Source organism: Myxine glutinosa, chromosome 7 (assembly GCF_964187855.1).
Source record: "Myxine glutinosa chromosome 7, kmMyxGlut1.1, whole genome shotgun sequence".
NCBI classification, from domain to species: Eukaryota; Metazoa; Chordata; class Myxini; order Myxiniformes; family Myxinidae; genus Myxine; species Myxine glutinosa.
This window is the reverse complement of record NC_136267.1, coordinates 157,545,988-157,569,050: the sequence shown is the minus strand read 5'-3', so window position 1 is coordinate 157,569,050 and position 23,063 is coordinate 157,545,988. Positions and strand designations below refer to the sequence as shown.

At 47.6% G+C, this 23,063-nt stretch overlaps 1 protein-coding gene across 1 annotated transcript in view; it reads left to right on the top strand.

Moving 5' to 3' along the window:
- Positions 1-23,063, top strand: part of MYO3A (myosin IIIA) — a 256,573-nt gene that overhangs the window by 194,443 nt on the left and 39,067 nt on the right. Inside the window, exons 27-29 of the mRNA XM_078782456.1 lie at positions 4,856-5,004; positions 10,452-10,533; positions 18,664-18,842. Of these exons, the coding sequence (XP_078638582.1) occupies positions 4,856-5,004; positions 10,452-10,533; positions 18,664-18,842 (410 nt within the window). The remainder of the gene's footprint in view (positions 1-4,855; positions 5,005-10,451; positions 10,534-18,663; positions 18,843-23,063) is intronic.

Below are 23,063 nucleotides of genomic sequence, written 5' to 3'. Positions count from 1 at the left end.
GTGCTCACACCTTGATGCCGTGCTTATCCCCAATAAAGATTTGCAGGTGTTGGAGCAGGGAGGAAGAAGAACCCCGAAGGTGAGACGGGCTGTGCATGGTGCTAAGAGGTTTTTCGGCAGAGTGTTTGGCGCGAAAAGAATTGTCGTGCGATTGGGGTCGCCATGGCACCCAGGCGTTTGTGGGAGGTCCGGGGTGCGTGGTGTGAGAAAGAATACCGCGCGTGTAAGAAAAAAGTGTGCATCGGAGAGTGAATGCGACACAGAGAGTGAGAGCGATACGGAGTGTACGTGCGGTGATGAGAGTGATACGGAGAGTGAAATGGATGAGGAGCGGGTGCGAGAATGCACGCTTGGAATGGTTGAGAGTGTGCGAGAACGCACACCTGAGTTGGTTGTGGCGCGGGTGCGAGAGGGCCCATCGGAGCGCGTGAGTGGGTGGATGCACGAGTGCACCCCCATGAGTGGTACGGAGTACGTACCGAGGGAGAGTGCGCAAGACGGTGTGCAGGAGGTATGTTAAGGAAGTGTGCGAACGACAAGTGTGCGCAAGAAGGTGCGCGAGAGGTGTGGTGTGTTACAAGGAGTGCGGTGGTGGAATGGACGGAGTGTGTGGAATGCATGAGAGGCGCTGAGACGCCGGGCTTGGTGAGTGTAAAAAGGGTCGCGTATGCGTGTGAGCATGCGAGTAAGGCATCGACGTGGACCGGAGCAGCGGTTAGACCAACGGTTAGCCGTAGCCGACGCGAGTTCTCGGTCCATGCCGGGCTTTGGGTATTGCGGGAGCCCGCAGGGATCGGTGCAGCGTTGCTTCTCTTCGAAGCGTCGTGCACGATCCGGGCCTGGCCCCGCCCCGCACGGTCGAGTCCGGGCCTTGCCGGGCAAGGCGACCGGTCCGGTTCAAGGGCAGGTAGGAGGGACCGGAGCGGTGCCCCCTTGTGGTTGCGGCATTCCGGCCGGGCGAGATTGAGCCATCGGGCTGGAGACCGCAAGGATCCGCACCGAGATGGTGCGTGGAATCTCGGGCCAAGCATGCCGCCTCCCCAGAATCGTAAATGCTGGACGGACCCAACCTACGGTAGACAAACCACCTGAAGTCATTGCTCGGCTTTGCGAAGCCGGGCTTTGAGAATGTAACGACGTACCGAGGCTCAGAATAATGGACGAGTAGGGATAGGGAATATGATTAGCAGTGAAAATTGATGAGCAAAATTTGATTGGCAGATGATTTTGGATTGGCAAGAATTGGAATTGGATGGACAAAATTGATAATGGGAGACGCCCGAGGTGGAGGGATGGCAAATCCACCATCCCTCACATACCCCCCCCCCCCCCCACCCCCTCTCCCTGGGCACATGAGCACTAGTTATGGGGTTATGGTGGTGAAAACCAAGCCAGGGAGGGTTTGGATAATATATAGGGATCTAGAGAAATGACCATAGGTAACGGTAGAGGTATGTCGCGACATTGTACAGGTAGTCGGGGACGTAGCATAGGGTAGTTGGATTATAACGACGAGGGAGCACAATAGCATAAGGGGCGACGGGGAAGCGCGAGTTTCAGAAGGTAAGTAGTCAGCTTAGATGATGCAGTGTGTTTGTGGTTTATTGAATGAGGAATTGGTATGGAAGTTTTTGCGGGTGAGCATGTTGAGCAAATGAGGAATTGAGGGGCAATGCTCGGGAGAGATGTGTGTATGAGCGTGGGAGAATTTGGGTGCCTGAGGCAATAGTTTGGAGAGTTAGAAGTGTATTGCGAAAAGTGTGAGGTGATTGTGAGTTGTATTGAGCGTGGAAGTGTATGGAGCAGTGTATGAGGATTAATTGTGATTGTGCGTTGTATTGAATGAATGAAGAAGCCTGGGAGGAAGGAGGGTGCAGGAAGCACCAGGTGTGTGGGCACAGGTGTGCAAATCCAGATGAGAATGATTGTGAGGAATAAATGGTCTGGGATAAATGGAGTATGGAATGGATGGTGTGGAGTGAGTATGGTGGAAAATGTGGGCATATACCCACATATATATATATATATATATATATATATATATATATATATATATATATATATATATATATATATATATATATATATATATATTTGTATCGTGGATGTGCGGAGTATCGTTGAGAGAGAGGAAGACAAATGATGAATTGCGAAAGATGATGGGAATATTGCCTGTGATTGATGCTGTGAAGAGGAACAGGTTGAGATGGTTTGGTCATGTATTGAGGAAGGATGAAAGTGACTGGTTGAGAAGAGTGATGGAAGTTAATGTAGAAGGAAGTAGAGGACGGGGAAGACCGAGAAAGACTTGGCTAAAGATGGTGGAAGAAGAAATGCGGGCAAGGGGGTTAACAAGGAGAGATGCAGAAAATAGGGCAAAATGGAGAAGATTGTCATGGGGACCGCAAGGCTAACCCCCGCTCTAGCAGGGAACATGGCCTTAAAATGCATGTTGTATATATATATATATAAGAGCTCATATATATATATATGAGAGCTGTTGGTCTGTGTGTCTCTGTTGCCATTTCTGTCAGAGATAGCAGAACGGATCTTCGTCAAACTTTCAGAGGTTCATCATTGAGTGCCTGGGAGTGTTTTAGGGAATATGTATTTTATTTTATTTTTGAAAAAAAAACAAAAGTTCGTTTTTTTGGATTTTTAAAAATCGTTCCATATTGCCTAAGCCTTTTTGATGAATAACAGTTATATACAAGTCCACATACGTATAAATAAATACAAAACGATCACCAGACATTTGAACACAAATAATAAAACAATTCCGGAAGCGGTCAAAGTTGGTGGTAAGGCTTCTTCTTCTTCCTGAGCGTCATCATACTTAACACAGAAATGTGTTCAATGGCACATTCACCAGCATATATTCAACAAAAAGGTAAAATGATAATTTTACATTTGTGATGGATTCTGATTTGGATGTAATTGCTTTTCCATTATATTTACCCTCATTTCAAATATGTTGTAGCGGTTGCCGCTGAGCATACACAATCGCCTTACACCTGCCAAAGACGCAACCAGGGAGCGATCACTGTACCGGGCTCGACCAGGCCGCCCGGGCATGCCCAGACTCGCCTTTCCCGGGCATGCCCAGACTCGCCTTTCCCGGGCTCGCCCAGGCCGCCCGGGCATGCCCAGACTCCCCTTTCCCGGGCAAACGCTCCGGCATGACGTGTTTGATTGTGCTTATATATACTGCTACCCGATAAACGGGCTTGACAGAGTGTGCTGGGTTCTGTTACGAATAAACAAGCTTTGAACTCAACCAAATGGCCTCGTTCTCTCGCCGTCCACGACTCCTAAACTGGTGACCCCGACTACCCCCGAACGGATTCGGGGGCTGCAAACGAACATGGCAGTTTCGATCGCACTGCCGGAGTTTTGGAATGTATATATATATATATATATATATATATATATATATATATATATATATATATGCAATTTTCTGATTGCATCTGATCAGTGTAAACGTCATAATCACACCACATACATGGCGGAGTGATACCTCATTTAAGAGCTCTTGGGCCCACACTGTGCATGCATAGGTTTAGAAAATGTTTTATTCATGCAATCTTGGCTTGTATTCATTTTTGTTTTGTACATGGTGTATATGCTTAGAGTCGTTGGTCTGCACATCTGCAGGAAGTAAAAAAAAAAAAAAAAAAAATTCTTAGGTCAATCTGTCTATCTTTATATTGAAATATATAAAACCAAAAAACGCAGTTGGTGAAGCCGTCCGTCCATCTGTGGATTCGTCCATCCATTTAGCCATGCGAATATACATCTATTAATTACATACTGTTTGAACATCTGTTACATCCTGTCTGTTCATTACGTGTGTCTATTAATTATATCCTATTGGAATGTACCTTTTGAACCTTTAGACTGCTGAGGCCCCGAGACCTTTGAAGACCCTTTAAGACCACCATGACCACTAAAGACCTTTAAGACCACAAAAGCTCCCCAAGACCCTTAAAGACCCCTAATATCCTTCAATACACAGAAGACCCAGAGGACACTAAAATACCCCACGGACTCCAAAGATCTAAAAGACTCCGAAAACCCAAAAGATCCCGAAGACCAAAAAGACACAAAAGATTCTGATGATTTTTAAATACCCTGAAGAGTGAACACCCAAAAGACCCAAATGACGCAGAAGATTAAAAAGACACAGAAGATCAAAAAGAGCATGAAAATCCTTAAATACCCCCAAGACCAAAGACCTTAAAGACCCTTAACAATCCCGAAGACCCAAAAGACCCTTACAGACCCAAAAACTTAAAAGACCCAAAATACATGTCCCTGTTCTCTGCTGTTGTACTTGTGTGCTTCCCTCTCTCTCCCCATATTGTCTCCTGCTCCCTTTGTTGTATGTTTTGTGTGTCCGTTTGTTTTTTTTTGTTTTGTTTTTTTGTTTTTGTTTTTGTCAAAAAAAACCCTGAGGAATTTCCACAGGCCCCTGCCATTATGTGTCAAAGGACATTCCTTTCAAACTCCCTAAATATTCTACACTCTATTCCAAACTAATTCCCTTCCAACAGCCAGGTGGAACCGGCTTATCTGTTAATCTTTTATATTACACAGATAAGACCAACCCAAACATGCATGGACATGTCCCACTTGTAAAACTCCATTGGGCATGCTGTTTGTCAAACAGACCACCTGGGAATCTAACAAGTTTTACTGCATTATTTAAACATGGATGCTCCTCAGTTTAATGGTGCAGAATAGTGTGTATAAAATTGCAGGTAAACTTTGAATTTTCATGTTGTATTCTGAGTAGGTTCACTGGACTTGGCTGAAAGCATGCTTTCTTTATCACCTGCCCCTTGGTTTGCAGGAATGCAAAGTTACATGGCAAGGAAACTACAGAATAAGAAAAATATAGGCCAGCATGAAGTAAAGGTGCTCGACAGATCGGCATTGGATATCAAGGAGACATTTCAAGCTGTCCCACCAGAAACTTCTCCAGATCAAGAGGAATCACAGGTGAGAGGTGCATAGAGAGTCTTCTAAAATCGGACCCCTTCTTCATCACCCACCTCCACCTCCCCCCTCCCTCACCCCCTCCTCCCCCCCCACCCCCCCCCCCCCCATTTTGTTTTATACAAAATTGGGGCTTGTGGAAAAGCTGAACAGCACAGGAGAGGATGGATATTTTACTGACAGTAAAGAAGCATGGAACAGTTGGATAAGCAGGGGATAATACAGTGTGTATGTGCAGAGGACTAGCTCATGAAGGTGGGGAGGCAAGAGGGGAGGGGTGGGGGGAGGGAAGAAATTACAGTTCAGCATTTGTATACTGCACAACTTTGTACCTAAAAGTGTGATGAAGTCTGTTCATAGGAGAAAATGATCAATTATGTTCTAGTGTAGTTCACTACATTAGGTCTTGGGGGATCTGCCACTGACCTTTGCATAATAAGTTGTTTTATACTGAAAGGTAAGGGGAGGGGTTGCAGTCAGCCAGGGCCCTAGCCATAACACCCCCACCACCCACCCACTCTCTCTCTCTCTCTCTCTCTCTCTCTCTGCATACCTGCACAGCACTCGGAGTGTGATGAAACCCTTCTCCAAATCTTGGTGGCATCTGGTCAAGTCTGTTTCTGGTGTTTGTTGCCCCTCCATCCACTCCCTTACCTCAAATGGCTCCACAGCTGACACTGCCCGTGAAAAAGCCGAATGCCTCAACTCTGTGTTTTCCTCAAAATATTGTGTCCCAAACCCATCGCTCTCTGTACCCAACTCACTCAGTCACACCCAGCTGCTCCTGGACTCTGTGTCCTTCTCTTCCAGCAAGTTGGAGAAGTGGCTTTCAAACCTCGACTCTGATTCTGCAACCAGAACAAATGGCATCAGTCCATGCGTGCTAAAAACCTACTCTGCTGTGCTATCACACCCTCTCTCTCTGTGCTATTCACCCACTCTTTTGATCAAGGCTATCTGCCACATGTTTAGAAATCAGCCAACATTAATGCTTTACACAAAAAACGTGCAAAAACATCCTTTCAACTGCAGACCAATCAGCCTGCTGCCAATCATCAGCAAGGTCATGGATCCATCATCGCTTCTGACATTAAATCCTCTTCTCCAATGGCTTGATTTCAAATCATCAATTTGGATTCATACCAGGCCACTCTACCCTGGACATGCTGCTTCTGCTTTCTCATCAATGGATGAATGTCCTCAATGCCAGACATGTGATCAGAGCCGTCTTCCTTGACATATCTCGCGCCTACGACACGGTCTGGCACCCCAACCTGCTTACCAAACTCTCCTCTTATTGTATCCATGTAAATCTCCACATAAGGCCCACTTGCTTCCTCTACTATTACAGTCAATATCCGACTCTCAATGGAAATCTATCATCTCTTCTTCCTGTCTTGTCTGGAGTTCTCATGGTAGTGTTTTGGGTCCTGTGCTTTTATGATCTTTGTCAATGATCTCTCCGACTCTGGAAAATCCTCTCTATCATTTTGCTGATGACTCCACTCTTTTCCGCTCCATATCTCAACCCTCAGATCGGCAGGCAGCAGCCTCTTCACTCTATGCATACCTGGATAAAATTACAAGCTGGTCAAACAAGTGGAACACGTCTTTCAATCCTGACAAATCCCACACTCTCACTATGTCTCTCCAAAAAGACCATCTGGAGAACCCTCCCATCTACTTTCTCAACAATTCTCCCAAAGAAGTTCTATCACTCAAGCTTTTAGGTCTCACCATCTGCCATGATCTTTCCTGGGAAGGCTACATTTCCAAACTGGCCTCCAATGCCAGTCGCCGACTGGGCATCCTCCGTCATGCGAAGTCTTTTCTTGGCACACCTGAGCTTCTCACCACATACAAAGATTTCATCCGCAGCTTGATGGAGTGCTGGTGCTCCTGCCTCACACCTAGCTCAGTTTCAAACTGTAGAAACCAAAGCTTTCAGAATCATTGGGATCTCCCACGATGAAGCTGATTCTGAGGGCCTTTCACTTTCTCACCACAGGCAGGTTGGTGGTCTTTCTGTTTTCTACCGCTCCTCTCCGGCCTTGCTCCCCCAGCTCTCTCTGTGCTCTGTCCCCCAAATATTCCTGCATGACACACAAGATCTGCCAGCAACGCTCTTCTGGTGAAACTTCCAAACACAAGACCCTCTCTTCACCTTCACTCTTTCATTCCCCTTTTTCTCCTGCATCTGGAACAAACTCCCTCACTCTCTTGAATCCCACTCCTCCCTCCAGATCTTTAAAACAGCTGTTCACCACCATCTCTTATCTTCCCCATCCAACACTTAGACCTCTTCGACCCCCATTAATCCACCCCAAAACCCACCTCCTTCAAATTCCCTGTTTTCTTTCCTGAAAGTCCCTGTGGTGTCAAAATTGTTTATCCTGTGTACCCCACCCCAGCCCTATCTCTTCCACAGATCTCCTGATATCCCTGTTCCCTACTGTTGCTGTGCTTCCCTCTGTCATCGCCTCTTGTCTGCTTTGCGACATGTTCTATGTGTTAGCTCCTTTACGAGGTATAGATACAGATCCGGCATAGCATTGGATACAAAACGTAAACTGTTCAGCCTGGCGGAGGTATGGCCTAAATGTATTCACACCCAGCTCGAAGCTGTCTTGCCCGAGTTTGAATCTCGGCCCAACTATAAACTGTCATCCCGGTATTTCACAGGCAGGGTCATTCATCAATCTGTGTGCGCCATCCCTCGGGTGAACATTAAGCTGAGTGACCCATCTGTCGGTATTAGTTGGTGGACGTTAAAGATTCCACGGCATTCTTTGCTAAGAGCAGGGGAACTAACGCCAGCACCCTGGAGAAATTCTTGCCCGAACTACTGCCAGGAAGGCAATGACAAACCACCCAGTATACCCCTTGCTCAGGAAGCTGCTTAGATGGCACCGACACTGTGAATAGTATGGTTCATTAGAGAGACAGACAAAGAGAGGGAGAAGGAGAGGGGAAGGGAAAGGGGCTGGGTGCAGGGGAGGGGTGGTGGGAGAAGGAGAGGGGAAGGGAAGGGGCTGGGTGCAGGGGAGGGGTGGTGGGAGAAGGAGAGGAGGAGGGAAAGGGGGTGGGTGCAGGGGAGGGGTAGTGGCAGAAGGAGAGGAGGAGGGAAAGGGGCTGGGTTCAGGGGAGGGGTGGTGGGAGAAGGAGAGGAGGAGGGAAAGGGGCTGGGTGCAGTGGAGGGGTGGTAGGGGAAGGGAAAGGGGCTGGGTGCAGGGGAGGGGTGGTGGGAGAAGGAGAGGCGGAGGGAAAGGGGGGTGGGTGCAGGGGAGGGGTGGTGGCAGACGGAGAGGAGGAGGGAAAGGGGCTGGGTGCAGGGGAGGGGTGGTGGGAGAAGGAGAGGGGAAGGGAAAGGGGCTGGGTGCAGGGGAGGGGTGGTGGGAGAAGGAGAGGAGGAGGGAAAGGGGGTGGCTGCAGGGGAGGGGTGGTGGCAGAAGGAGAGGAGGAGGGAAAGGAGCTGGGTGCAGAGGAGCGGTGGTGGCAGAAGGAGAGGAGGAGGGAAAGGGGCTGGGTGCAGGGGAGGGGTGGTGGGAGTAGGAGAGGAAGAGGAAAAGGGGGTGGGTGCAGGGGAGGGGTGGTGGGAGAAGGAGAGGAGGAGGGAAAGGGGTGGGTGCAGGGCAGGGGTGGTGGGAGAAGGAGAGGAGGAAGGAAAGAGGATGGGTGCAGGGAAGGGTGGTGGGAAAAGGAGAGGAAGAGGGAAAGGGGCTGGGTGCAAGGGAGGGGTGGTGGTAGAAGGAGAGGAGGAGGGAAAGGGGTTGGGTGCAGGGGAGGGGTGGTGGGAGAAGGAGAGGAGGAGGGAAAGGGAGTGGGTGCAGGGGAGGGTTGGTGGGAGAAGGAGAGGAGGAGGGAAATGGGGTGGGTGCAGGGGAGGGGTGGTGGGAGAAGAAGAGGAGGAGGGAAAGAGGATGCGTGCAGGGGAGGGGTGGTGGGAGAAAGAGAGGGAGAGGGAAAGGGGGTGGGTGCAGGGGTGGGGTGGTGGGAGAAGGAGAGGCGGAGGGAAAGGGGGTGGGTGCAGGGGAGGGGTGGTGGGAGAAAGAGAGGGAGAGGGAAAGGGGGTGGGTGCAGGGGTGGGGTGGTGGGAGAAGGAGAGGCGGAGGGAAAGGGGGTGGGTGCAAGGGAGGGGTGGTGGTAGAAGGAGAGGAGGAGGGAAAGGGGTTGGGTGCAGGGGAGGGGTGGTGGGAGAAGGAGAGGAGGAGGGAAAGGGAGTGGGTGCAGGGGAGGGTTGGTGGGAGAAGGAGAGGAGGAGGGAAATGGGGTGGGTGCAGGGGAGGGGTGGTGGGAGAAGAAGAGGAGGAGGGAAAGAGGGTGCGTGCAGGGGAGGGGTGGTGGGAGAAAGAGAGGGAGAGGGAAAGGGGGTGGGTGCAGGGGTGGGGTGGTGGGAGAAGGAGAGGCGGAGGGAAAGGGGGTGGGTGCAAGGGAGGGGTGGTGGTAGAAGGAGAGGAGGAGGGAAAGGGGTTGGGTGCAGGGGAGGGGTGGTGGGAGAAGGAGAGGAGGAGGGAAAGGGAGTGGGTGCAGGGGAGGGTTGGTGGGAGAAGGAGAGGAGGAGGGAAATGGGGTGGGTGCAGGGGAGGGGTGGTGGGAGAAGAAGAGGAGGAGGGAAAGAGGGTGCGTGCAGGGGAGGGGTGGTGGGAGAAAGAGAGGGAGAGGGAAAGGGGGTGGGTGCAGGGGTGGGGTGGTGGGAGAAGGAGAGGCGGAGGGAAAGGGGGTGGGTGCAAGGGAGGGGTGGTGGTAGAAGGAGAGGAGGAGGGAAAGGGGTTGGGTGCAGGGGAGGGGTGGTGGGAGAAGGAGAGGAGGAGGGAAAGGGAGTGGGTGCAGGGGAGGGTTGGTGGGAGAAGGAGAGGAGGAGGGAAATGGGGTGGGTGCAGGGGAGGGGTGGTGGGAGAAGAAGAGGAGGAGGGAAAGAGGGTGCGTGCAGGGGAGGGGTGGTGGGAGAAAGAGAGGGAGAGGGAAAGGGGGTGGGTGCAGGGGTGGGGTGGTGGGAGAAGGAGAGGCGGAGGGAAAGGGGGTGGGTGCAGGGGAGGGGTGGTGGGAGAAGGAGAGGGGTTGTGGGAGAAGGAGAGGGAGATGGGGAGTGGAAGGAAAGAGGCAGAGGGAGAGAACATCACACTGGCAAGTTTCCCGTGCCCGCATGGGATTCTAACCTGGATAGGGATGGAGCTAGCAAAAATGTAAATGGCATCTTCTGTCATCGAGCCCGCAAACTGGCAGCAAGAATTCACATTTATTGCCACATCTGATGCAATTTAAATGCTTTAACAGTGGTAAGGTGCTCCACTTGAACCTGTTTGATCGATATATAATATTAGCTTTTTGATGCTTAGTGTCTGAAATAAAACAATGTATTTGTGTCAAAGCTAAATTAATAGTAGTATAGTAGGATACAGGTAACGAGACTTGTGTCATCTCACAACATACTCCACTTTTGATCGTTCCAGGTCTCAAGCCGAACTTTTCAGGCCAGATTAGGAGAGGATCCATCAGTGCAAACCTCAGAAGCAGAGCACTCCATTGTACCTGGTAAGCCGTTTGATAAAGAATGATTGTCATTGTGTTTATTCAATGAGTGCAGAATTTTATAACACAGATGAGCGGGAATTGTGGCAAAATACGTACAATTCCACACACGTACAGACTAAATAACTAGATGAATGTACGCATGCATACATCCATATTCGACATGTCTTTCACTCCATTGCAATATGTAATCCCTCAATATGGTGCATTCTTGATCTATTCTCTGCAATCCCTGCCCTTGTAATCCGGTGAATTTTTCATTTTAGTCTCTACGTGCAATCTTCAGTTGTCATCTATTTCCTCGACACCCTTCTCTGGGTTTCCATTTGTAACTTGTCCATTGGTTGTCTGTACTTGACATGTATCCAACTGGATTCGTTTTTATCCTCGCTGGAGGAGAGGTTATTACATTTGGTCCATTTGTCTGCACAAAGAACCACCTTTAGAGGCCATTTTTCTCTGCAGAGAAGGGCTTGGCCTTTTTTGGGCACGGTGGTCCCCTTTTTGAAGCAATGTTTTATGGCTGGATGCCCTTCCTGCCGCCAACCCTGTTAGTTGCCTCTTGCGACACACAGGGAATTACCAGTGAACTGGTACTCAATTTGCCGACCTCTGAAGGATGAACAGGCTGAGTCAACCCCCCTGGCGTTAATTCAGAGATCGACCAGGATTCGAACCCAGGATCCTAGGATCCCAAGCCGGCACCCTAACCGCTAAGCCAACACCAGGTTCAGATGGGATCTGTGCAAAATGCACAGATCGTGAGTATTAGTTACGTTCAATTGAAATGTGAGTACGTCAATTAATTATGTACTTTTGGAACTGAGTACTTTTCCTCATTACATACCATTTGAAATGTGAGTATATCTATTAATTATGTACTTATGGAACATTAGTATGTCTATCAATTATGTACTAATGGAACATGTAGTCTACTAATTACGTAATATTGGGACTTGAATATGTCTATTAATTACTAACTATTGAAACGTCAATATGTCTCCTAATTACGTACCACTGGAATGTGAATATGTCTATTAATTATGTTCTTTTGGAGTACGTCAATTAACGAAATGATCGCGCTGCAATTACTTTCTGGTCTCTGGTTTTCCCGGTCTTTTCACCCCATACTTCCTTGTTTTAAAATCTCCTCAAAAAAAAAAACCAAAAAAATATTTCCTTCTCTGTTCTTATTCGTTTATTCGTTGTTCTTTTTTGTTCGTTCGTTCTTCGACCACGTTGTTTGTGATCACGTGATCACATTGTAAAAAAATGTCTAATCTGTCCCCTGAAGAACTGTATTCTGTCATATTCTATAACACCTTTTTCTTCTTCTTCTATAAAAGGATGCTTTCGACTTGCTCACCAAATCTATTCATTCCAAAAAAAAATTCCATCTCTTATAGTGCATCTTTCATTCATTCCCTAAACTCTCCAGCACTCCACCCATCCTTCAGCGTCCTCAAATGTATTTTTGACTCGAAGGTCTCAAGAAACGCATTTTGCAATAAATGTTCGTTTCCCATTAATCGTACACTTTTCAAAATCCAATCTCACCCCTCCCCTCCAAAACTTTTTTTTTTTTTTTTTTTTTGTCGTGTAGTCTACTAATTACATATTTTTGGAACATGAGAATGTCGACTTATTACGTACTATTGGAACATGTGTACAGTCACGTGAAAAAGTAAGTACACCCCATGTAAAGTTTTGACTTTTTCAACATCTATCTATAATTCCAGTAATCTCTGTGTGTATGTGTGTGTGTCTGTGTGTGTGTGTGTGTGTGTGTGTCTGTGTGTCTGTGTGTCTGTGACCGCTGTTTCTCGACAACCACGGGTCCGATATACTTGAAACTTGCCAGGTATATTGCTGGGGACCCGAGGATGTGCCTTTTCAAGGTTTCATATTAATCGGAGAAGTAGTTACCGAGCTATTAGTAAAAGTAACGCAAGCCGTTCGCTTTGGCTTTGCGAATGGACCGAACCATTTCATGTAAATAGAGGGGGGGGGGGGGTTCTACCGTACTCGCAAGCCGTTCGCTTTGGCTTTGCGAATGGACCAAACCATTTCATGTAAATAGAGGGGGGGGGTTCTGTGGTCGTTACTGCCACGTGGTTTCAAAGTTTTTTTTTGTTGTTGTTGTTTGCACGCATGTTTTTTTGCACCCACGTACGGGCACGCCCTAGTATTTCAACATACAGCTATTTGATCCTCATTTCAACAATATTGATAGATAAAGGTGACATAATATAACAAATATCATGAAACATTTACATTTTGTAGTCCATTGTATAATTTAAATAAACATAAATGCAAATTTCGCATGTGGAAAAAGTAAGTACACCCTTGGTTCTAATAGGTGGTATTGCCCCCTTTGGCAGAAACAACCTCAAGTAGGCATTTCTTATAACTGTCTACCAGTCTCTGACATCGACTGGGAGAAGTTTTTGCCCACATCTCCATGCAGAATTCTTTCAGCTGTGCGATGTTTGATGGTGTTTCTTGCATGCACAGCTCGTTTCAAATCCCCCCACAACATCTCGATGGGATTTAGATCCGGGCTTTGACTTTGCCATTCCAGAACCCTCCATTTTTTTTTCTTTTCAGCCATTCCTAGGTGGATTTACTGGTATGTTTAGGGTCATTGTCATGTTGCAAGGTCCACCTTCGGTTGAGCTTCAACTTTCCGACAGATGGCCTCACATTATCCTCAAGCACCCTCTGGTACAATGAAGAATTCATAGTGGATTCTATGATGGTGAGCTGTCCAGGCCCTGATGCGGCAAAGCTGCCCCGAATCATAATATTTCCACCACCATGCTTTACAGTTGGTATCAGGTTCTTGTGGTCAAATGCTGTCTTTGGTTTTCGCCAAACATGTCTTCTGGTACTGTGGCCAAATAGCTCTACCTTTGACTCATCTGTCCAGAGCACATTGTTCCAGAAGTGTTGGTCTTTGCCTAGGTGTTCATTGGCAAACTTTAGTCTTGCCCTGATGTTCTTTCTGGACAGCAAAGGTTTCCTCCTGGCACACCTCCCATGTAGATCAAATTTGTGCAGCCTCTTTCTAATGGTAGACTCGTGCACTTTGACATCAACAGTGGCAAGAGCTACCTGTAGGTCGCGTGATGACATTCTGGGGTTCTTAGAGACTTCTTTCAGCATATTGTGGTCTGCTCTCAGGCTGAACTTGCTGGGGCGGCCTGGCCTGAACAAGTTGGCAGTTGTTTGGAATCTTCTCCACTTGTAGATGATCTTCCGGACAGTCGAATGATTGATTTCAAATTGTTTGGAGATCTTTCTAAATACCTTCCCAGACTCGTAGGCATCAAAAACCATCTTTCTGAAGGCCTCAGAGAGCTCTTTTGATCTAGGCATGGTGACGCCGCACACTTCAACAACAAAGAGCAAACCAAAATAAATGTCTGAGGTTTAAATAAGACAGGTTCCTCCAAGATCTTCTCTAACGATGTTCTAATCATTTGCATCTGAGCTGGTGCACCTGATTCTAATTTTAGGTATTTGAAGTCGTGATAAATGTAGGGGTGTACTTACTTTTTCCACATGCGAAATTTGCATTTATGTTTATTTAAATTATACAATGGACTTCAAAATGTAAATGTTTCATGATATTTGTTATATTATATCACCTTTATCTATCAATATTGTTGAAATGAAGATCAAATAGCTGTATGTTGAAATATGTTGAAAAAGTCAAAACTTTACATGGGGTGTACTTACTTTTTCACGTGACTGTATATATACAGTATCTATACATACATACATACATACATACATACATACATACATACATACATACATACATATATAATATATATTAGCTGAAAGCACCCGGCGTTGCCCGGGTTCTTTTTGCATGAATTTACTACTATAATTCAGCTTTTACTCGTGGCTGTAGAAGATTGGCTACTATAATTCAGCTCAACTTTTAATTGCTAAATGGGCCCAGCCCGGCCGATGCGGTCTCGACCAGCCTCACCACCTAGCGGATAACCTTCCCGGGGCCTGTCCCGACATTTTTGTTTCTTTTTGAACGAATTTACTAATATAATTCAGCTTTTACTCGCGGCCGTAGAAGAGTGACTACTATAATTTAGCTCAGCTTTTAATTGCTAAATGGGCCCAGCCCGGCCGATGCGGCCTCGAAGGGCCTCGCCACCTAGCGTATAACCTTCCCGGGGTCTGTCCCGACATTTTTGGTTCTTTTTGAATGAATTTACTACTATAATTCAGCTTTTACTCCCGGCCATAGAAGAATGACTACTATAATTCAGCTCAGCTTTTAATTGCGAAATGGGCCCAGCCCGTCCGAGGCGGCCTTGACCGGCCTCTCACCGAGCCTATAACCTTCCCGGGGCCCGTCCTGACATTTTTTGTTTCAGAGGTTTCCTCCTATCTTTCACCGTTCAGGAGATTAGCACGTGCAGACAAACAAACAAACAAACAAAAACTTTCTTTTATATGTATGGAAGACAGATAGAAGAAGAAGAAGATTGTGTATTAAAACGTATAAATTACGTTTAATTCCACACATTATTGATTAATTACCACCAGCACACAAACACCACACAAAACAAGTCCTGGTGAGGGTCTGCATTGTCTGATTGCTTTTTCTGTTAAAAAAAAAAAAACGATTCCATCTTTTACACTTTTTTCTATTCTTGTGTCCTTTTGTTGTGCTGAGACAGCTGAAGTGATCTGTATCCATTTGCATTAGTTTGCCTCTGTAAATGTAATCGCTGGTTACTTCATGTTTGCAATGATCAATTTGGATTTCTTGCTGTCTTGCATAGGCTCAGTTGAACATGATTTTGGTCTTTTGTCATATTCATTTTAGCCCAATATTCTGACTGAAAATGTATCTCCTCCATCATGAATTCTCAATTGTTTGAAAGCATTATAAGCAGCATTGTTTGAAATCAAAATAATATTTTCTGCAAATCGCAGGTGGTTTATAGTTTTTGCCGTTTGACTTTTGTTCCTTTTTCCCAATTTATCTGTTGGAACTCCTTTTGGGAGCAATTTCGTTGAGATCATGTCACCTTGTCTGACGTTTCTCTGGATGTTGATCTTGTGACAATTTTGGTGCAATAACAAGGTCGCATCGCTTTTCCATTGTTGTAAACTTTGCTTAATATTGTTACGTTTGTAGGGGGTAGTGATACCATTGACCAGGTGGGTTGTATAGATTAGTGTGCTCCGACTGTCGCGAAGAAGAAGAACCACCTCGATGTACGATAAGTAGGGATCCAGTAGCCCGTGTGTCGTGTAAGTGTACCTTCGTCCCCATTACGAGGAGTGGGGTATGTTAATTAGCTCAGGGATTATGGGTAATTTATCCCCTGTATGTCGTTACCTCTGTACTTTATTCCTATGTCCCTTTTGGCACGACACCATAGACACTAGCCAAAATCGTCCATTAAACACCCCTAATTTAAAAAACGCTACAGGAAATAATGCATGAAGCACTAGTGCTAATTACCCCGACTTTGGAAGCACACCGGACGAAAGATCCGCGAGGCCACGCCCAGAAGGGCAGTGATTGGGCAGGGTTTGATTGAAGGGAAGCACGGGTAAGATGGAACTCGCTGATAGGGTCGGGACGGAGACGTGTTGAGATGACGTCAGAACCCGAGGAACAAAAGACTGTGTTCCCGACATTTTGTCCTCTTACGCGTGAGAAGTTCAGAACGCTCTGACCGTCATTGGTTGCTCTTGCGCATTCTCGCCCTGAACCTCCTACGAACGGTGGCATTTTGCTCTCGGGCTCAAGGAAGTGATCGTGACCGGCCGTGTTTGGAAATCTTGCTGGCGGTCGTGAGGAGGCACAGCCGTGGCCCGGGAACTGCAGTTTTCCATGTGGATGATGGGTGGACGAGCATGGCGTGGAAGAATGGGCCACACGCCTGCTGTTCGCTTCGTGCGGAAGGCCTACTTCGCACCAACGGGCGCGGCCTCGTGAAACGATGGCGGACTGGGGCCTACTCCCGCCAACCAACAAGCGCACTTTCCCACCAAGAACGGAGCCACATCCAGACTGCGCGCACGGGGCCTGGATGAGTCCTGACGAGACGCACCGGTCAAGTCGAGCTAAGTGCAATTGAATAACCATTCACGTTTATTTTCAGTTATCTTTCCCTTTGCCTGTGTACTGGATCTGTGTGCGGGGACGTCCCATTTAGGATTTTATTTACCATGCGTTATTTTGTATTACCGGCGTTTCTTTTAATAAAGCCGGCATTTATTCTTTTACATTTTAAACCTGTGTCAGTTGAGATTATTTATCCAGGTGTGAAGACGTTGGGTGGAAGCCGTTCGGGTAATGCTCTGGTTTCCCCCCTCCCTCTTGCTCCCCCACGCATATTAACTCCGCTATATATATTTAAACTGAACGCCTCGGAGTAACAGCTCGTTTGGTCATCCGTGCTACCCTCAGGTGTTCAACAAGGGTAGTCATGCGACAATATGCTGACATATTTGCAGTTGACGTTTATGATATTTAGAGCTTGTATGAATGATTCCATTCGTATTGACACTGTCCTCGGCTTTTTCAAGAACCAATACATATCAGGTGCAAGGTCAATTTATATCATCTTAGTTATTCTAGATGATTTGTTTCCTCCACCCCTGAAGGTGGATGGAAGTTATGTTTCCACCACTGTCTGTTTGTTTGTCTGACTCTGAACAAGATATCTCAAAAAGTTGTGGACGGATTCGGACGAAATTTTGCAGAGACGTAGCGTATGTGACAAGGATGAAATGATTATATTTTGGTGAAGATCCGGATCCAGCTGGTATAATTTTAAAAGTGATACTTCACAATTTAATCTGCACAAGATCTGCCAGTAACCCTCTTCTGGTGAAATTACCAAAATCAAGACTCTCTGCTCACCTTCACTCCTTCACTCCTCTTTCCTCCCACCTCTGGAACAAACTCCCTCACTCTCTTCAATCCCACTCCTTCCTCCAGGTCTTTAAAACAGCTGTTCACCACCATCTCTTGTCTTCCCCTATCCAGAACCTTGATCTCTTCTACCCCCGTCAATTCACCCTAGATCCACTTTTTTTTGAAATCCCGACTTCTTTCTTTCCTGGAAGTTCTAGCAGTGTCCATGTGTTTTATACCTTTCCCACCCCTCCCCACTCCCCCCCCCCCCCCCACTCCACCTCACCTTCCCATGCTTCCTCCCCCTAAGCCCTCTCCCTCCCACAGATCTTCCGTTGTCACTGTTCTCTGCTGTTATGCTTGTGTGCCTCCCTCTCTCTCCCCATCTTGTCTCCCGCTCCCTTTATTGTATGTTTTATGCGTCCGTTTTTTTTGTGATTGCTTTTAGCTCTTACATGAGCCTCGATCTTGTATACAAAATAAATAAATATATATAGCCTCGACTTGCCAGGCCGCAGCCAAACACGCCCGGGCAGGTCCAGACTCGCCTTTCCAAGGCTCGCCCTTGACACCTGGGCATGCCCGGTATAGCTTTTGCCGGGCAAACTTCCCGACATAAATGTGTATATATATTGCTGCCCGATAAACGGGCTTGTCAGAATACCTGAGCTGTTTTGTTTCAAAAAAGCAACTCGGACGAATTCCGTCTTTGGTCGCGTCAATTCTTTCGACTCGCGTTGGAGCGCAGTTCCTTCAACATGATATTTACAAAAGTTGCGGACGAGTTATGACTAAACTTGGTGGACGAGTTGGATAGGTGACAAGAACAAGCCGATTAGATTTTGGTTCAGGTCCGAATCCAGATTCGGCCCATCAGTGGGATACAAAACATAGACTGTTCAGCCTGGCGGAGGTATGCGCACTACCGAGTGCCGTTCTCGTTGAATAAAAGTGATCGAATGTTGAGTATGCACTTCTCAAACCTGCTTTTTCCATTAGTTGGTTGTTGTCCAGGTCACGTGTCAGTTATTGACTATTTTTTTTATGAATACTGGAGGGCAAGCTAATTGGACAGCAATTCTTCTGGTCCATCTTATCTCCATCACTCTCAAACACCTTAATAAACCAATGCCCAATCTGCAAAACAACAGCATGATGATGTTTGTTGTTGGGTCATATTTTAATGAATATTCACAATACAGAAGGTTTATCATTGTGTTGTGCAGGAACCAAGTTGCGCTCACGTGTCCCACGACGCAACCACGTACCTAAGCTCCTGCATTCTGCTTACGACTCCCTCTATTATGGCCTGCTGCAGGCGCCAGGGTTTGCAAGAACTTACGATAGGTCATGGAATGAAGTTGCTGTCGGAGGAGCAATGAACAGCAGAAAGCACCCAGAAAAAGTATGTTCTCACTTTAGTGTAGATAGACTAATAAATGTTCTCTTTATCATTTTTGTCTCGGGTATCATGAGAGATTTACAACCAGATATTTCTACCCCCTTACCCCTCCACTCCAAATCTTCCCCATCGCCCATCTCTTTCAAATCTTCCCCCTTGCCTCTCCCCTCCAAATCTTCCCCATCACCCCTTCCCTCCAAAACTTCCCCATCTCCCCTCCCCTCCAAATCTACCCCCTTTCCCCTCCCCTCCAAATCTTCCCCATCACCCATCTCTTTCAAATCTTCCCCCTTGCCCTTCCCCTCCAAATCTTCCCCATCACCCATCCCTTTCAAATGTTCCCCCTTTCCCCTCCCCTCCAAATCTTCCCCATCACCCCTTCCCTCCAAAACTTCCCCATCACCCCTCCCCTCCAAAACTTCCCCATCACCCCTCCCTTCCAAATCTACCCCCTTGCCCCTCCCCTCCAAATCTTCCCCATCACCCATCTCTTTCAAATCTTCCCCCTTGTCCCTCCCCTCCAAATCTTCCCCATCACCCATCCCTTTCAAATCTCCCCCCTTGCCCCTTCCCTCCCCTCCCTCCCAAACTCCCCCCACACCCCTCCCCTCCAAGACTCTCCCTCGCTCCTCCCCTCCTAGACTCCCCTCTCACCCCTCCTCCTCAAAGCATCCTCCCCACTTCTTCACCCTTCCAACTTTCACCTTCATCTCCCCCAACCTTCTGCCTCGCTCCTCCCCCTCCTCGAATAACACCTCACTGTGCCTCACCCAATCTCCATCAAACCTTTTGTCTGCCCCATTCTTCCCTTTCTCCAAGCTATTCTGAAATCTCTGACACACCTTCAACAGCTCCTACCTCTTCCTCTCATCCTCCATCTGACCCGACCCCCCCCCCCCCCTGTTCTGTATCTGATGCTCCCCGTTCCTCTTCATTAACGGTATGGACCTCAAACATCCGGGGCCTTCGCTCAAACTTGACTGATCTCTCCATACAGGTTGCTTCTGACAAACCAGATGTGATCTGCTAAACAGAAACTTTCCTCCTTCATGATGTCTCTGATTCCTTGGTATCTCTCCCAGGTTACTCCTTCCTCCGGTATGATAGACCTGAGCCTCGTCCTGGAGGTGGGGTTGCTATCTTTATAAAAAAACTCTCTTCCTCACTCGCCCTGCACTGCACTCTCTCCACCTCACCCTCAGGAATACCTTTGGCTACGGCTTCCCCTTCGCTCCCACCTTTTGTTCATATGTGTGTTGTACCTTCCACCAAACAGTGATGACTCCCTCTACATCTCGCTGTCTGATAATATGGACCAACTTCTTTATACCCATCCCAACTCTCTCTTCCTCATATGTGGTGATTTCAATTGTCACCATGCCAGTTGGCTGGGTGTGGGTACCTGTCTCACCAGCCATGGCTCTTCAGCAAAGGACTTCTGCGACTCACTGGGACTGACACAATCTGTCAATTTCCCAACCCGGATCTCAGTCAACGGAGCATCTTTTCTTCTGGACTTGGTTAAGACTAACTTCCCTGAAAATGTCTGCTGCTCTTCTTCTGCTCCAATCGGCTCATCTGATCATGTGCTTGTCAAAGTGGACATCTCTCTGACCATTCTCAGAGAGCCTCCTCAGCGTCGACGAGTCTGGCATTTCACTCAGGCCAACTGGCACGGTCTTCAAGCAACCATCAATCATCTGGACTGGTCTCCCATCTCTACCGCCTCTGACATCAACTCATCCTGGGAATTCTTCCAAAGTAAATTACTCTCTCTCATGCACAGATTTATCCCATCTCGTCCTCAGTTGTCATACCCTGCCTCCCGTCCATGGTACACGGAATCTTGTGGTAAGGCTGTTGCCCAGAAACAACTTGCTTTCGTCTCCTGGAAAGCAAATCCAATGGAAGGAAATCTTATTTCCTTTCACAAAGCCCGAAACAAGTGTGTGTCCACCCTCAGGAGAGCCAGGAAACTATATCTCTCCATTCTCAAGACCGAACTCTCTTACCTGTCTCCCTCTTCCAAATCCTAGTGGCGTCTGGTCAAATCTGTTTCTGGTGTTTGTTCCCCCTCCCTCACCTCAAACGGCTACACGGCTGACTCCGCACGTGAAAAAGCTGAATGCCTCAACTCTGTGTTTGCCTCTAAATCTTGTGTCCCAAACCCATCCCTCTCTGTACCCACCGTACCCAGTCGTACCCAGCTGCTCCTGGACTCTGTGTCCTTTCCTCCTGACAAGGTGGAAAAGTTTCTGTCAACCCTCGACTCTGATTCTGCAACTGGTCCTGACGGCATCAGCCCATGGGTCCTAAAATCATGTTCTTCCGCTCTTTCACTCCCTCTCTCTGTTCTCTTCACCCTCTCTTTTGCTCAAGGTCATCTGCCATCTGCTTGGAAATCAGCCAACATCACCGCTTTGCACCAAAAAGGTGCAAAAACAGATCCTAGCAACTACAGACCAATCAGCCTTCTCCCAATTATCAGCAAAGTCATGGAATCCATCATTGCTTCAGATATGAAATCTTTCCTCTTCTCCAATGGCTTGATCTCTGACCATCAATTTGGTTTCAGACCTGGTCACTCTACTCTGGACATGCTGCTCCTGCTTTCTCAACAATGGATGGAGGTCCTCAATGCCATACAGGAAATTGGAGCTGTCTCCCTTGACATATCACGTGCCTTCGATACGGTCTGGCACCCTGCTCTGCTCACCAAACTCTCCTCCTTTGGTATCCATGGAAATCTCCATGCATGGCTGGCGGACTTTCTCTCTAGTCGTAGTCAACGTGTGGCCCTGAATGGGTTTCTTTCATCTCCTCTTCCCGTTCAGGTTGGAGTTCCCCAAGGCAGTGTCCTGGGCCTTGTGATTTTTCTGGTCTTCTTCAATGATCTCTCTGACTCTCTCGTGAAAATCCTCTCTATCTCTTTCCTGACGACTCTACTCTCTGTCGCTCCATTCCTCATCCCTCAGATCGGCAGTCTGCAGCCTCCTCACTCTCTGCAGACCTGGTCAAAATCACAGACTGGGCAAACAAGTGGAACATGTCTTTCAATCCTGACAAATCTCACACTCTTACGATGTCTCTCCGAAAAGACCGACTGGACAACCCTCCCATCCACTTTCTGAATAATCCTCTCCAAGAAGTACTGTCACTCAAGCTTTTGGGTCTCACTATCTGCCATGATCTTTCCTGGGAAAACCACATTTCAAATCTGGCCTCCAAAGCCAGTCGCCGACTGGGCATCCTCCGTCGTGCGAAGTCCTTCCTTGGCACACCTGAGCCTCACCACATACAAGGCTTTCATCCGCAGCTCAATGGAATACTGCTCTCCCCTCTGGGCTGGTGCTCCTGCCTCACACCTAGCTCGTCTTCACGCTGTTGAAACCAAAGCGTTCAGAATCATTGGAATCTCCCGCGATGAAGCTAACTCCAAGGGCCTTTCACTCACTCACCGCAGGCAGGTTGGTGGTCTTTCCGTCTTCTACCGACTCCTCTCTGGCCTTGCCCCACCCCCCAGGTCTCTCTGGGCTCTGTCCCCCAAATATTCCTCCAGGTCGCCCAAGATCTGCCTGCAACCCTCTTATGGTTAAACTGCCAAAATCAAGACTTTCTGCTCACCTTCACTCCTTCATTCCTCTTTTCTCCCGCCTCTGGAACAAACTCCCTCACTCTCTTCAATCCCACTCCACCCTCCAGGTCTTTAAAACAGCTGTTCACCACCATCTCTTATCTTCCCCCATCCAAAACCTTGATCTTTTCTACCCCTGATAATTTCACCCCAAATCCTACACTTTTTTGAAATACCAACTTCTGTCCTGGAAGTCCCTGGTCTCCTTGTGTTTTACACCTCTCCCCCCCCCCCCTTCCCACGCCTCCTCCCCCCAGGCCCTCTCCCTCCCGCGCTTCTCCCTGCTCTCAGGTGTTGTGTTTGTGTGCTTCCCCTCCTCTCCCCATCTTGTCTTCCACTCCCTCTTTTTGTATGTTTTGTTTGTCTGGTTGATTTGTTTTTGAAATAAATGTTAGCTCTTTCACGAGCCTCGATTCAGTATACAAAAAAAAAAGAAAAAAGACCAAGACTCAAAGATTGCATGTGACTCGACATATAACATGGTGCGGAGAGCAGGTGATGATGAAAAGGTCACTTTGCTAGTAGAGATGTTGCTACCCAAACATTCAGAAAGGAAGACGTGAACGCAGGACATTACCATGGACCAAAAA